At 48.0% G+C, this 13,019-nt stretch overlaps 1 protein-coding gene across 1 annotated transcript in view; it reads left to right on the top strand.

Moving 5' to 3' along the window:
- The window catches only part of TMEM63C (transmembrane protein 63C), a 38,045-nt gene extending 26,850 nt beyond the window's left edge, over positions 1–11,195 (top strand). The window contains exons 17-22 of the mRNA XM_006884653.1: positions 2,184–2,346; positions 2,597–2,702; positions 3,291–3,458; positions 5,349–5,458; positions 6,735–6,803; positions 10,998–11,195. Coding sequence (XP_006884715.1) covers positions 2,184–2,346; positions 2,597–2,702; positions 3,291–3,458; positions 5,349–5,458; positions 6,735–6,803; positions 10,998–11,195 — 814 coding nt within the window. The remainder of the gene's footprint in view (positions 1–2,183; positions 2,347–2,596; positions 2,703–3,290; positions 3,459–5,348; positions 5,459–6,734; positions 6,804–10,997) is intronic.
- Positions 11,196–13,019: the final 1,824 nt, after the last annotated feature.

The following is a 13,019-nucleotide window of genomic DNA, read 5'->3' as shown; positions in this document are numbered from 1 at the left end:
CATAGTGAGTGACCCCGTACGGCAGGGATTTCTGTCATATTTATGGGAGATAACCAGGCTTTTCTTCCAAGGAGCTACTACGTGTTTCAAACCACCCACCTTTCTATTGGCTGCCAGTCATTTAACCATTGAACCACCTTGCAAGCCTCCAGAGTGTGTTCTATAAGACAAAGACCAGAATTCTCCAAAGTTTCTTCATTAAACTATAATTGCAAAAAAACCTTTCCCCCCTCAAAGATCAATGGAGACAGTCATCAGAACAAAGCAAGGAAACACTGTACAGTTCAAAATTAGGAAAGGAATGACTCAGGGATACATCCTCATCTCTATATCTTTTCAATCTGTATGTGGAACAGATCATTCGGGAGGCTGGGCTCTATGAGGAGGAATTTGGAATCTGGATTGGAAGAAGACTCATGAACAACCTGCGAGATACAGATGTCACAATTTTGCTTGCCCAAACTGAGGAGAACCTGAAGTGTTTACTGCGAAAGGTCCAGGACTGCAATATGGTCCTGCAATTTTCAATATGCACGTTTTCACTGTGACCTCTAGTTGAAGATGACCACCTGCATAAATTCATGTCTGAAGCTCTCAGTTAAAACAGCAAGATCTGATCATGTGTAATCAAGTAACAGGTCTAATACCTGCTTTCATTTTGAAATTGTGGCAAGTGCAAACAATATTATGAGATGTGAAAAATAACTACAATGGGACATGGTCTGATTTCTATTGGTGAGAAAGTCACAGCAGAGTGGCATCCACTTCCTAAACAACATGCCTCCAGAATCTCTATGAACTTTGATAAATGTCGATAGTTATACAAAGGCTTCCGACCTTTTGTTCATAGAGTCATTACGAGTCGTGCTCAACTCGAAGGCAATCAACAACAACAACATGATTAACACTACTGTCATTTGTTGCCAATATTCTTTTTATAAAAATGTGATTTAGTAAATGTTTTACAAAGCAGAGTGGTCCTCCATGAAGCCGTTTACGCACATTTTGTTTTATGAGATTAATACTCCTCCTCCCAGAAAGCGCTGCTGGCCTAGTTCATAGAGTGGACAGCTAATCCACAGGTGGGACCTCTCTGGTGGCTGGAGCACCCACCCCAACAGCTTCACAGGAGAAAGATGCTAATCCTCCCACGTGATTTACAACTTCAAAAACCCACTGTGGGCTCAGCTCTGAGTCGATTCCACAGCAATGAGTTTGAGGGTTTAAAAATAGCATCCACATTGTAACCACATTCTCCCCTGTGATTCTAGTTTCCTTTAGTCCTATCCAGTCTTTCCTACCTTCGTCTAAGCTCTGTCCCCAGGAAGATGCTGCCCTTTTCATCTTATCTGGCTGATGAATCTAAGGAGCGAGAGATGTTGTCCCTTACTCTTAATCAAAGGAAATGGTAACATTCAGTTAGACTTTAGTAAGCATAAAGATAGACTAGTTGTTGTTGTTGTTGTTGTTTTTTTCAGTCCAAGTCTGTAGACCTGCAGTTCTACTCTTGGACGTTCTAGAGTCCACCACCCTTGCTTTTGACTGTGCCAGTGTTTGGCAGATTTTTTCCTGTAAGATTTTTATTTTATTCTGGTTTACTTACAAATTTTCTATCGTTTTTCACACTGGATCTTTCCCATTTCCTCTACCCACCTTTCCCTCTACCCATCAAGTTGTGTGACCCTATGATTTCCCCCCTGCCCATCCTCACCCCTCTGCTCCTACCATCCCCCCTTTGGATCTTCATGCATGTTTTACTATTTCTCTTCCTATTTCTACAATAATGATCTTATACGGCATTTGTCCTTATGGTATTGAGTTCACTTAGCACAATGCTCTCCAGTCCCTCCCAAGTGAGGTAGTAATTTTTAAAATCATTGCTCCTGTGTGCTGCATATTATTCCATTGTGTGAATGTACCATAATTTCTCAATCCATTTGATTGTGGCTGGACATCTGGGCTGTTTCCATGTTCTTCATGCCAGTGTTTTTGAGCTGCCCTCCAACTCCCAGGGGCTATGGACATAGCTATGCCCACACCTTAAGCTGGGTGAGAAGAGAGAGAAATAAAAACCTTTCTCCCCCACGTCCGCCTCTATCTCCTTCACCCCCAGTCCCTCCTTCCTCTGTGCTTTCTCTCCTCCCTTACAACACCTCTTCTTCACCTCCACTCCCATTGCCCAGATGCGTGTTCCTGCCAGACAATGGCGCCTTCTTCGTCAACTACGTGATCACGGCAGGTTTGATTGGCACAGGCATGGAGCTCTTGCGGCTGGGTTCCCTCTTCGTGTACAGCACCCGCCTCTTCTTCTCCAGGTCGGAGCCAGAGAGAGTCCACATCCGGAAGGTGAGGGTGGGCCCTTAACTTCTCCTTGGGAGGGGTATCAGGAAGGGAGGCTGGGGTGGAGTCTATGGACGCACCAAGAAACCTGAAGTTGGTGGCATGGTGTGGTGTGGTGGTGCGTCTTGGACCCCAGGATGAGGAGGGAGGCGGCATCCAGGCCTGAATTGCTCCCCAGGGGTGAGAAGGAGCGACAGAAGTGACCAGGCTGAGGAGGCCAGGAAACATCAGGGTGATCCCTTGCCTTCCATCCTAGAACCAGGCCATAGACTTCCAGTTTGGGCGCGAGTACGCGTGGATGTTGAACGTGTTCAGTGTCGTCATGGCATACAGCATCACCTGCCCGATCATTGTCCCTTTCGGTGAGTCGCCCCTGGGGCCTTTCCATTTAGGCCATTTGGATAAAACGTCTGTTGGATGAATGAATGGCTCACTCTTCCCCAAGCCAGCAGATAACAGCTCAGGAACCTGCTGGCCCCAGTGGTCAGCCAGGGGTCAGCCCAAGGGGCTCCCCCATAGCCTGGACTTGCCTCTCAGCCTTGAGTCTGGCTTCTCAGGCCTGGGATGGCTTTGAGTCACACAGACCCAACTGTAAGTGGTCGCTGAGTGTGCCCCTGTTCACTCAGGCCAGCTGCCACTCGGGCTGGCTCAGAGATGCCCTCTCAGACCGGGCTCATCTCTGCAAGATCCCTGCAGGGGCACCCATGCCACCACAGTGTCCCAGTCTCCAAACAGGCTCGCTCTGCCCCTCCCCTGCTCCTTCCTTCCAGGGACTTCTCAGTGGAGCAGAGACAGAAAAGTCAGGATTGAGTCTTGTTGCGTTTTTCCATGATGCTCCCTTTGTGACAGTGGTGTCTGTAAGCACTCAGCTCTTATTTGTGTCGATTTTGCATTTGCTGTCACCTCATCTCTTCTCCTGCCACCTCGCCGACTCGTTTGTTGTGTCTCAGGACTACTCTACCTGTGTATGAAGCACCTGACGGACCGATACAACATGTACTATTCCTTCGCACCCACCAAGCTCAATGAGCAGATCCACATGGCCGCCGTCCACCAGGCCATCTTCGCACCACTACTGGGCCTCTTCTGGATGCTCTTCTTCTCCATGCTACGGCTAGGTAAGTATCAGCGTGCCCTGCTCTGTCCCCTACTACCTCGTGCATCCCTCCACACCATCTCCGTTAGAGCAGAAGCGTCTGGAGGAGGATCTCTGCCTCATCCAGAACTTTCCCTGGGCCCACAGGACACGTGCTGAAATCTCAGCAGAGCTCTGAGGCCAAGTGGAGGCCTTGGCACTGCATGGTCCGAATTGTGTACCGTTTGAGAACACTCAGGGCAAGAAACATCCTAGTCCTCCCTTCTAAGTCGAGGTGGGCAGGCGGTAACACTGTTAATCAAGTGGGGCCCAATTCCCATGACATTCCTTCTGGGATCCTGCGCGTTCTGGAAAGGCTGCAGGAATGAACGAGCTTTGCTCTTACTCTTGGGCTGCCCTGTTCTTGCTGTTTGTGTCTCAGACACCACCGCTCAGGCTGGCTCAGAGATGCCCTCACAGACTGGGCACATTTCTACAGTATCCTCTCAGGGACATTCATGCCATCAGGGCAGTGGTCTCTGCCAGCCACTCCCAGTCTCTAAACAAGCTCTCTCTGCTCCTCACCTGACCCCTGCCTCCTGTTCTCTCCTTCCATAGACTGACTTCTCAATAGAGCAGAGACAGAAAAATCAGCATTATACTTTGTTAGGGGTGTTTTTGGCTTTCCTAACACTCCCTTTGTGAGCTGTAAACTGTCCCCTCTCCTTTGTGTTGATTTTGCATTGGCTGTGACTTTAATCTCTTATCCCACTTGCTTTTCTCCTGCCATGTAGCAAACTCATTTTTCCCATAATCCTTTTTTCCCCAAGTAGAAAGGGCTCTGTGTTTGTTATAAAAAAATTATGTGTATATATGAAGACCAAACTCAATTCCCCATCAGCTTGATGGACATTGCTCCCAGCTCTCAAATTACCCATGTATTTCTGGAAAGGGGCTCTTTGGGGTCATGTTACTTTACAAAATTGCCCATTTTGTGGCATTCAGTCCACTTAACATATTCTGGTATTCTGCATTTTCTCACTGAACATGATGTTGTGAATGATTTCCCCTGTTGCTAGAATACTTTTGGAGTGTGTGCCTCTGAATAGCAGCATTCGCTCTGTTGATTTTAGTCAGCTCCCTGTGACTGGATCTGGAGGGGGTTAGGATTTCCCCCTCCACTATTTTAAAAGCATTTTACGGTAAGCACCATTATGCAGTCGTCTTTGACTGTCAAGATTGATTTTTAACAGTTAGCTACTTAGAAAACTGCTATGGCCAGAAAGTTACCAAATATCCTCAAAGAAATAAGATCTCTCTAAAGAGACCACCGTGTTGAAGATAACTAGCAGGTGAAGAAAGGCATATTTAATGGGCACTTAAGATAGCACTTAAATCAATTACAGAAGACTCTGAGTCTTAAGTGCTCAACTGCTAACTAAATGGTTAGTGGCTCGAGTCCACCCAGAGATGTCTTAGAAGAAAGACTTGATTATCTCTATTCAAAAGATCACATTCCTGAAAATCCCATGAAGCATTTGTACTCTGTACATTGGAGTCACTATGATCAGAATCGATTCTACGGCAACTAACAACAAGTCACCATTCATTGCTATGTACCATCGAGTCGGAACCGACCCATAAATCCCTGGTGGGTTTTCAGAGGCAGTTTATTACACAAGAGGACATTGCCCATCCTTCCACAGAGCGACTAAAGAACAGTTAGAATCAACAAAATGTTAAATTTGAAACTTAATGCATACAACAAGGGGGTGATGCCTAAAGGACTAGGAGGAGAATGGGGTCATAGAGTGGGCCCCAGGCTGGGCTCGTCCCCAAGCCTCTGCCAGCTGGGGCATCTCAGCCGGCAGAGCACCTGTCCACACCTGATATCACGAGCAGCAGGCCCACAGCCCTTCCTTCTTCTTGGCAGGACCGTTCCACTACATCACCATCTTCTCCATCTTCATCCTTGTCCTAGCCGTGATGATTGGCTTTCTCGGAACTCTTCTCGGGAAACTTCGGAAGGTCCCTGACTCTGAGGTGAGTGACCAGCTGGCCTTTTCTGTCCTGGTTCTTCGCCTCTTCCTGGCCCTGGGCACCCACAGCAACACAGGTGAGGTCCTCTCCCTCCTTCTGATTATGGGACTCGGGTTGCACACAGGGGTCAGCCTTGCACCAGCCCCGGCACACGGCTCATGGAATGGGAAAGGCCAGAAAAAAGATGCCCCTTCCCCGTCTTCACCAACAGCTCCTCCAAACAGCAGGCTCCTGGCCTGTTTCCTACTTGGCCCTGGGCCACGATCACCACTCGAAGGGGTCAAGGGCTGGGAGATGATGGAGCAAGAGAGGGCAAGGGAGCATAGTTATTATCCACCTTTAAGAATCCCAGGTTCTTGAACTTGAAGCTGTCATGTTAGGAAGTGAGGCTCACTCCTGACTCCCAAGGACTCCCTGCCAGCTAGACTCTAGTCCAGCATTTCCCAAAGAGTGGTGTCTGCATAGGACCCTGGAGTGATTTCCTGTGCACCTAGACACCATTTTTTTTTCATTTCTTAAGGTTAAATATCCATTTTTTTAAAAAAAATTTCTTCTTATAGAAACTGACAGGCGTCTTACTGTGACCGTGAATTCTTTTCTAAGTGAGGTTAGATGTTCGGGTTTAAAGTACTAGTCTGTCACAGAGGTGACATGAAGTGAAGTGATAAGGGAAGCACAGACAGGTGACAGGTGTGGACTAGTGGGTAAGAAGTTGCGCTGTTAACCTGAAGGCAAGTGGTTCAAATCCACCAGCAACTCCAGGGGTGAAAGATCCTCTGAGGGTCAACTGTTAGTTCTGATTTGACATAACAGCTGTTTTATCGGGGATGCTTGATACATGCCAGCCTTGATCTGCACCTGGCCCTCTTCTATCACGTGGCTGGGGTGTCATGCTGGCACAGGGACTGGGGTGCGTGACTGCGGTGGCTTTGTCTCCTTAGACCAGTAGTGCCAGGTGACCTGAGAGTTCAAATGCCCACTCTAGAGAAGGAGAAGGTAGACCTAGACCATCTTGGTTTTAGATTCACTCTAGATCTAGAAAGCACTTCCTGGGAGGGGGAAAATTGTCAAAGTTAACATTCAGTTTCCTAGAGTCCAGTCAATTCTAAGCCTGCTTCCTTCTCCCCATCGTGGTCACTGGGAATGGAATATTCCGGAAGGGGGTCCCCTAGCTAGAAGTGAATTGAGTTTAGGGGTGTCAGGGTTCCTGTGGTTTGGAGGAGGGGCAGAGGAAGAGGACAGGCCCCTCCCTTCTGTGACCCCTCTTTCCTCACTGCAGCCGGAGGAAGAGATTGAGACGGTGTTTGACATGGAGCCCAGCAGTACCTCCTCCACACCCACTTCCCTCGTGAGTCACCGCCTTCATTCACCCTGGGGACAGGTCAGGAGGGGAGTGGCTGTGGGGGTGGACTACCGCAGCTGCAGCACATGCCCACTCTGGGTAACAGGGTGGAGACGGGGGTCCCCCAGCCTCCCTCCTCTGATGCAGCAGGACTTGACCCAGGTCAAAATGCTGCCGTGGCCCTGGCTGAAGGACCGAAGACAAAGAAGAGGCAGCATTTACCCAAAGAGGATCCAGGCCTTACCAAGCGCGGTGGTGTAGACAGACGCAGGGCTCTGCAGGGCAGGCAGAGCTTACAGGGTGCTACTGGAGGTTGGTGCTGTTGGGGAAAGTGGGGGCGCAGCCAACAGCAAGTGAAGAGTCCACCTCCAAGCAGAGGGGGCTGGACAGGCTGGAGAACTGACATGGCACTGAGTGGGCACCAAGTGGGTCTGTGCCCTATCCACTGAAGAAGGGCACCCACCAGCCCAGGGGACATAGAGAAGGTTTTCCAGAGGGAACATCAAAGCTACCCCCAGGAATGGGAGGAGGACATGCTCAAGTGAAAGAGGCCGTAGGGAGGAGCCTTCCAGGATGAAGACCAGCCTGTGCAAAGGTATGGAAGATTCCAGACCATTGAGGAGCTGAAGGTGATGTAAATGCAAAGTAGACAGCCAGGCAGGTGCGAGGCCAGACATTAGTCCCAAGCAGGATTGGGTATAAATGGCCCAAGCAGTACTTAGTAAGAGTTGGTGGACCTGCCCACCAGGGCACACAGACAGCAGAGTAGCCGTAACTGTAGGTTTGTGTCACTTGGAAAAGAACTCTATCTATAGAGACCAGTGTCCCCAAGAGGTGTCAGACGAGAAGGAGATTTGGTGACAGAAAGATTACAAAGGTTCTCAAGGTCTTTCATTCTGCACCTTCTTCTGATATGCTGTCACTCAAATATTGATAACAATTCTGTTGCAGTCTTCCTCTGAGCCACAGCTTTGTGGTAAATCTACACGGTACAGGCTTTCATCCCCATTTGGAATGTGTGGACACAAAGGCTCAAAAAGCTTCATTAGCTTAGACCCTCAATGCACAAGGACATTGCCGCCAAGGAAAAGTGGGTAGAACAGAGTTTGAACCACCTTTGAAAGAAATAAAGCTTTATATATACACATGCACAGAGCAGTTGTTGTTGTTGTTAAGTGCCATAGAGTCGCAGGCGACTCATAGCGACCCTATGAAGGAGAGTTCTCTACGCTTGGGTGCCTTTTATCCTCTCTCCAGGTTCATAGGGTTTCCGGAGGCAAGCTATTATGGAAGTGGATGCCACTCCTCCTTCCACGCTTGTTTAATCGGGGAGCTCCACCCCACTCTCAGTCCACATTGGGTAGTCAACCATTAACGCATTTGACACATCAGTGTCAAAGAGGTTGCTGTTGACAATGGGTAGAGCAGGATTTAGTGGTGTTGTACTATGAGTCACAGGCAACTCAACAGCACATAACAACAATATAGTAATATATCATCTCATTAATAATTATATGCTACTTATAATTCTGTCTCTCTGTACAGAGCAGAGAGACAGAAACTGATTTTTTTTTTTTACAAAAATGATGTAGGAACATAGTAGAAAATGATGGGGGGAAACTGATAAGCAAAAAGAAAAAGATCTTCTTCCTACCACCCAGAGAGGTCCACTGATTCTCCAGTGCATATTCTTCCAGATAGAAAATAGACATGCACACACAGGATTTTACTAAAGTGAAGTGATACTATATATATCATATCATATTATAATCTGTTGTTGTAAGTTAACTGTTCTTCATATTTTTTTTTTCATTTCTTTTATTATCCAGCTCATATTCAGGTATTCCCCAACTGTTGCTTGGGTGTACCTGTGGCTTGTCTGAACCAAGATTCAATCTTGTGGTAGATGAATCAGTCCATCTGATTCTCATGTCCCTTGTATTCTAGCACAGCGCCTTTTTGTGTACATGTGACTTCTTAGCAACAAGTAGTCCTTCAGAATGTCCCATCTTTTAGATTTTTTCTGTTTCCTTGTTGTCTTAGCTCTCTAATGCTATTTTAGAAATACCACAAGTAAATGGCTCTAACAAACAAAAATTTATTCTCTCAACTTACAAGGCTAGAAGTTCCTTAGGTGAAGGTTTTCTCTGTTTCCTATAGGGGAAAGACCTCTGTCATCAATATTTTCCTGGGTCTTGGAGTTTCTCAGCACAGGGACCCTGGATCAAAGAACACACTCTAATCTTTGCTCTTCTTTATTGGTGATAATGAGATCCCACGTCTTTGCTTATTTCTCTCTCATTTTCTTTAGTTATTTAAAAAAGTGATACAAGCCACACCCTAGGGAAACTCTCCTTATATTAAACCAGGACTCTGGCCTGATTAAGGATGGTAAGAAGCTACATTGCAATCCCAAAGGCATGCATTTCAAACCCACCAGCTGCTGCATGGGAGAAGGATGGGCAGTCTAGTCCCAGGTGATTTACTGCCTCTGAAAACCTGCTGGAGGGTCAACTGTGGATCAGTTCCAACTTGATGGCACACAATAACATCAACTATCATCTTTTTGCAACTGACTGTCTGATCCATCATAAGGAATGACTAAATATATACATAATTGTCACACTACATCATCACATAACCACCAAACCTCTGAGAATCAAGGCCCAACCAAGTTGACACATATTTTGGGGAGAGACATAATTCAAGCCATGTCACTCATGACATCTAATAGCAGGTTCTACTAGCCTGCTTTTTAGTTAACAATCTTCAACTTGCCATAAATAGACATTTTTATCTCTTCTAATATCCTTAAAACTAGTAGTTAGATTCAAAGGCTTGAAAGGTCAAATCTAGCATTAAGGGATAAAATTGTTGTTGTTAGTCACATATGACCCAATGAACAACAGATCTGAACTCTGTCCTATCTTGTGCCAGCCTCACACTTCCTGACACATTAGAGCCCATTGTGGCAATCATTGTGGCAATCCACCTGGTCGAAGGTCTTTCTCTCCTTCACTGAACCTCAGCCTTTCCAAGCATCATATCCCTCTCCAAGGAGTAGCCTCTTCTAGCAAAATGCCCTAAGTATGTGAGGCAAAGCCTCATCATCCTTGCCTCCAAAGAGCACTCAAGCTTCACCCTGTCCAACATGATGTTTCTTTGTTCTTTTGGCAGCCCAAGGAATGTTCAGAGCTCTTCTCCAGCACCACAGCTCAATTCTTCTTTTGTTATCCTTAGTTATTGTCCAGCTTTCAGATGCGTAGCAAGTGATCAGAAAGATCATGGCCTGAATCAGATGCCCTTTGGTTCTCAAACTAAGCTCATTACTCCTCAATAATTTGGAGAGGTCCCTAACTCCAAATATAAAGGGAGTAGGGATAAAGTACAATTACATATATAATACTCCATTTATTCCCATGTATGAAGCTAAAATGACCCCTGATTAGAGTGATGATAGCTAATTTTTCAGTGTTCAGTTCACATTTTCCCCCTTAGAACCAAAAAATCAAGTATGGATTTCACTTTGGTGCCGTGGAAATGTCCAATTCTCCATAGTCCTTCCACAGGAAAACAGCTTTCTCCTTAGCTGGGACTGTTTGATTTCACAGAAATAAATTCCTACAGGAAAATTTCTATTCTGACTTTTACATAGTTCTTCTCCAAGGAAGGAATTGGTTTAAAATCAATCTCTAACAGTGACAAATAGCTCTTCTTCCTAGTAATTGCTGTGTGTGTGTGTTGTTTTTTTTTTCACATATTCCTGGTTGACAGACCATATGACCAAGATGCCATTACATTTAACATCTTGAGTGTCAAATCTTGACTCCATCAATGGTGCAGCACACCAGTGGTGTACTCCAGGTCTGGAGTGCTGCTGAAGCTGTGTTAGAAAGTGTGGTAGCTCAGGGAAGGGCCTCTCCAGAACCCAGCCTCGTCATTCCCCTTGGGTTCAACATAACTTTGAATGAAGAATGAATAGAATGTGTTCTGAAGAAGGAGTGGACTAAGAAGATCTTCAGCTAACAAGTGCTAACTGTCCGGGGAAGGGTGGGAGGAAGGGTATACTGAACTTGAGCTTCTGGGGAAGAAGGAAGGATATTAGGCTTGGAGGATGCAGACGCGGCGGGAGGCAGGGAGTAGGGCATGAGGGGAAAGGCATGTAACTGTGCTCACATCTCCCCTCTCTGTTGTGAGCAGATGTACGTGGCCACCGTGCTCCAGGAACCGGAGATGAACCTGACCCCAGCCACCTCGCCAGCCCGCCACACCTATGGCACCATGAACAGCCAGCCGGAAGGAGACGAGGAAAGTGGCCTGAGGGGTTTTGCAAGGGAGCTGGACTCAACCCAGTTCCAGGAAGGTCTAGAACTAGAGGGCCAGAGTGAATACCACTGACCAGGTCCCACGGCCTCTGCGTGACGACTCCATGAGGGGAGGGCTTGGCAGGGGGAGGCAGGAGGATGTCCCAGAACGCCCTCCACTACCTCCTTGAGACTTTTGGGAAGCCCTCAGTGGAGATGTCTACCATTCTGGCCTGGGTCCCGTGATGTGGAGGCCCTGACCTGCTGCCTGGCTAGAACAGGAGGACTGGGCAGTGCAGATGGACCTCGGGATGGGATGGTGGACACTGGATCCATGATGTCCTGGGAGAAGCAGCCTTGAGCACAGAGACTGAATATTGGAGTTCCCTGTCCGAGAGGAGGGGCAGTCAAGATGGCGAAGGTGTGTGTAAGGGAGGAGCCAGAAAGAAGTCTGCCAGAGGCTGGGGTCCTCAGCTCGCCTCCACCAGCTGCCCTTCCAAGGAGCTTCCGCTGCTGCTGCTCCTCTGTGCCCTCTCCCTTGGCCTCGCCTCCTGCCATCTTCAGAGGCCGAGTATGTGCGCTGGCCTCATCTCCAGAGTGCAAGACCTCGTTTACTACTTCAGGACAGGCCTCTTTGTGTGGGAGTCTGTAAGGGAAACCCCTGACCCCAGAAGAGCCAGGGCCCACTGAGACCATAAGCGGAGAGGGCAGTGACTGGGCCCTTTCCTGTTCCTTTGTCTCTTGTTCATTTCTCCAGGAGGAGCGAGACCTTTGTCCTTTCCATTCTGGCCAGAGTAGCTGGGCCATGGTCCTCCGGGGGCTCACGGACGAGTCCTGTACGTGTTTAAATGAAGGAAACCTTTACTAGCTCTGGCTGGTTGTGTCAGGTGGGGGCAGAGGTAAAATTCACAGAGGGGAGCATCTCCTCATAAAGTTCTGGGTGGTGGGCAACCAAATATACCTCCCTGAGACCCCAGAGCTGAATAAGAGGACCCCTAAGACCATGTCTGGGCCTCTTAAGAGCTTCTTTTGCCTCAAACCCGTCTGAGCGCCTTGGCTTCCAGCATGGCCAAGGTACTGGCAGCTTCAGGTGAGAAAATAATGCTTCTAACTGAAGGCACTAGCCACCCCCACCTCCTCTCCCTAGGAGGACCCTCCATTCTGCCTCCCAGCTGCCTGTACCCTAGATTGAAGGTGCATCCAGTGCCTGCAGGGTGGCCTGGTGCAGACTTTCCTGTCAGTGACACACCTAGCCCTGCCTTGAGGGAGAGGAGGGCCCTGTGTCTTTTTAGAAAAGCCCTTTCTGGATCCCAAGATCTAGAGGAGCTGAATTGTCAGCAGGAAAAACTCTGATGCTGCTCAGCACTTTTGGGGGTGCCTACTGACCTTTGCACTTCAGGATAGACACAAGACTCACCCTGCAGCCCGGCTAAGGTGGACATGAAGAAGGGCCAGCTGGGCTCCAGTAAACCAGTACGAGCCACGATGGATAGGACTTGCATGTTCCAGAATCTTCTTGGACTCCCTTCTCCAAGGTCGAAGTCCCTGTGGCCAGCCTGCTGAAGGCGGGGCCCCCAAGCTCACCTCACTGGGCAATTCTTCCTGCATCCCAGGTACCTGGGTGCCCAAACTCCCATCACCTGGGCCTCATTATTGCACCACCTTTGCCCACATCCTGGAAAGAAGCTTAAAGCTCCACCCTAGGTGAGAAACAGTGCTTGAGGGGCAGACGTTGCTGGATTCTAAAATCAGCTGAAGTAGCCATGTTTCCTACCTGTGTTCCTCTGGAAATCGTACTACTAAAACCCAGACTCCACAGGGCCCTGTCCTAGGACTTCACCAACCACCAGGAAGCAAAGATCTTTTCTAAAGCAGAGGAGTTGGGGCCCCAGCAGGAACTGTATGGGGACAGATGACC

This window comes from Elephantulus edwardii, unplaced genomic scaffold, assembly GCF_000299155.1.
Source record: "Elephantulus edwardii isolate Elephantulus edwardi_28Jun2011 unplaced genomic scaffold, EleEdw1.0 scaffold00037, whole genome shotgun sequence".
In the NCBI taxonomy this organism is placed as follows: Eukaryota; Metazoa; Chordata; class Mammalia; order Macroscelidea; family Macroscelididae; genus Elephantulus; species Elephantulus edwardii.
Note: the sequence above shows the minus strand (reverse complement) of the source record. Positions and strands in the feature narration are given on the sequence as shown.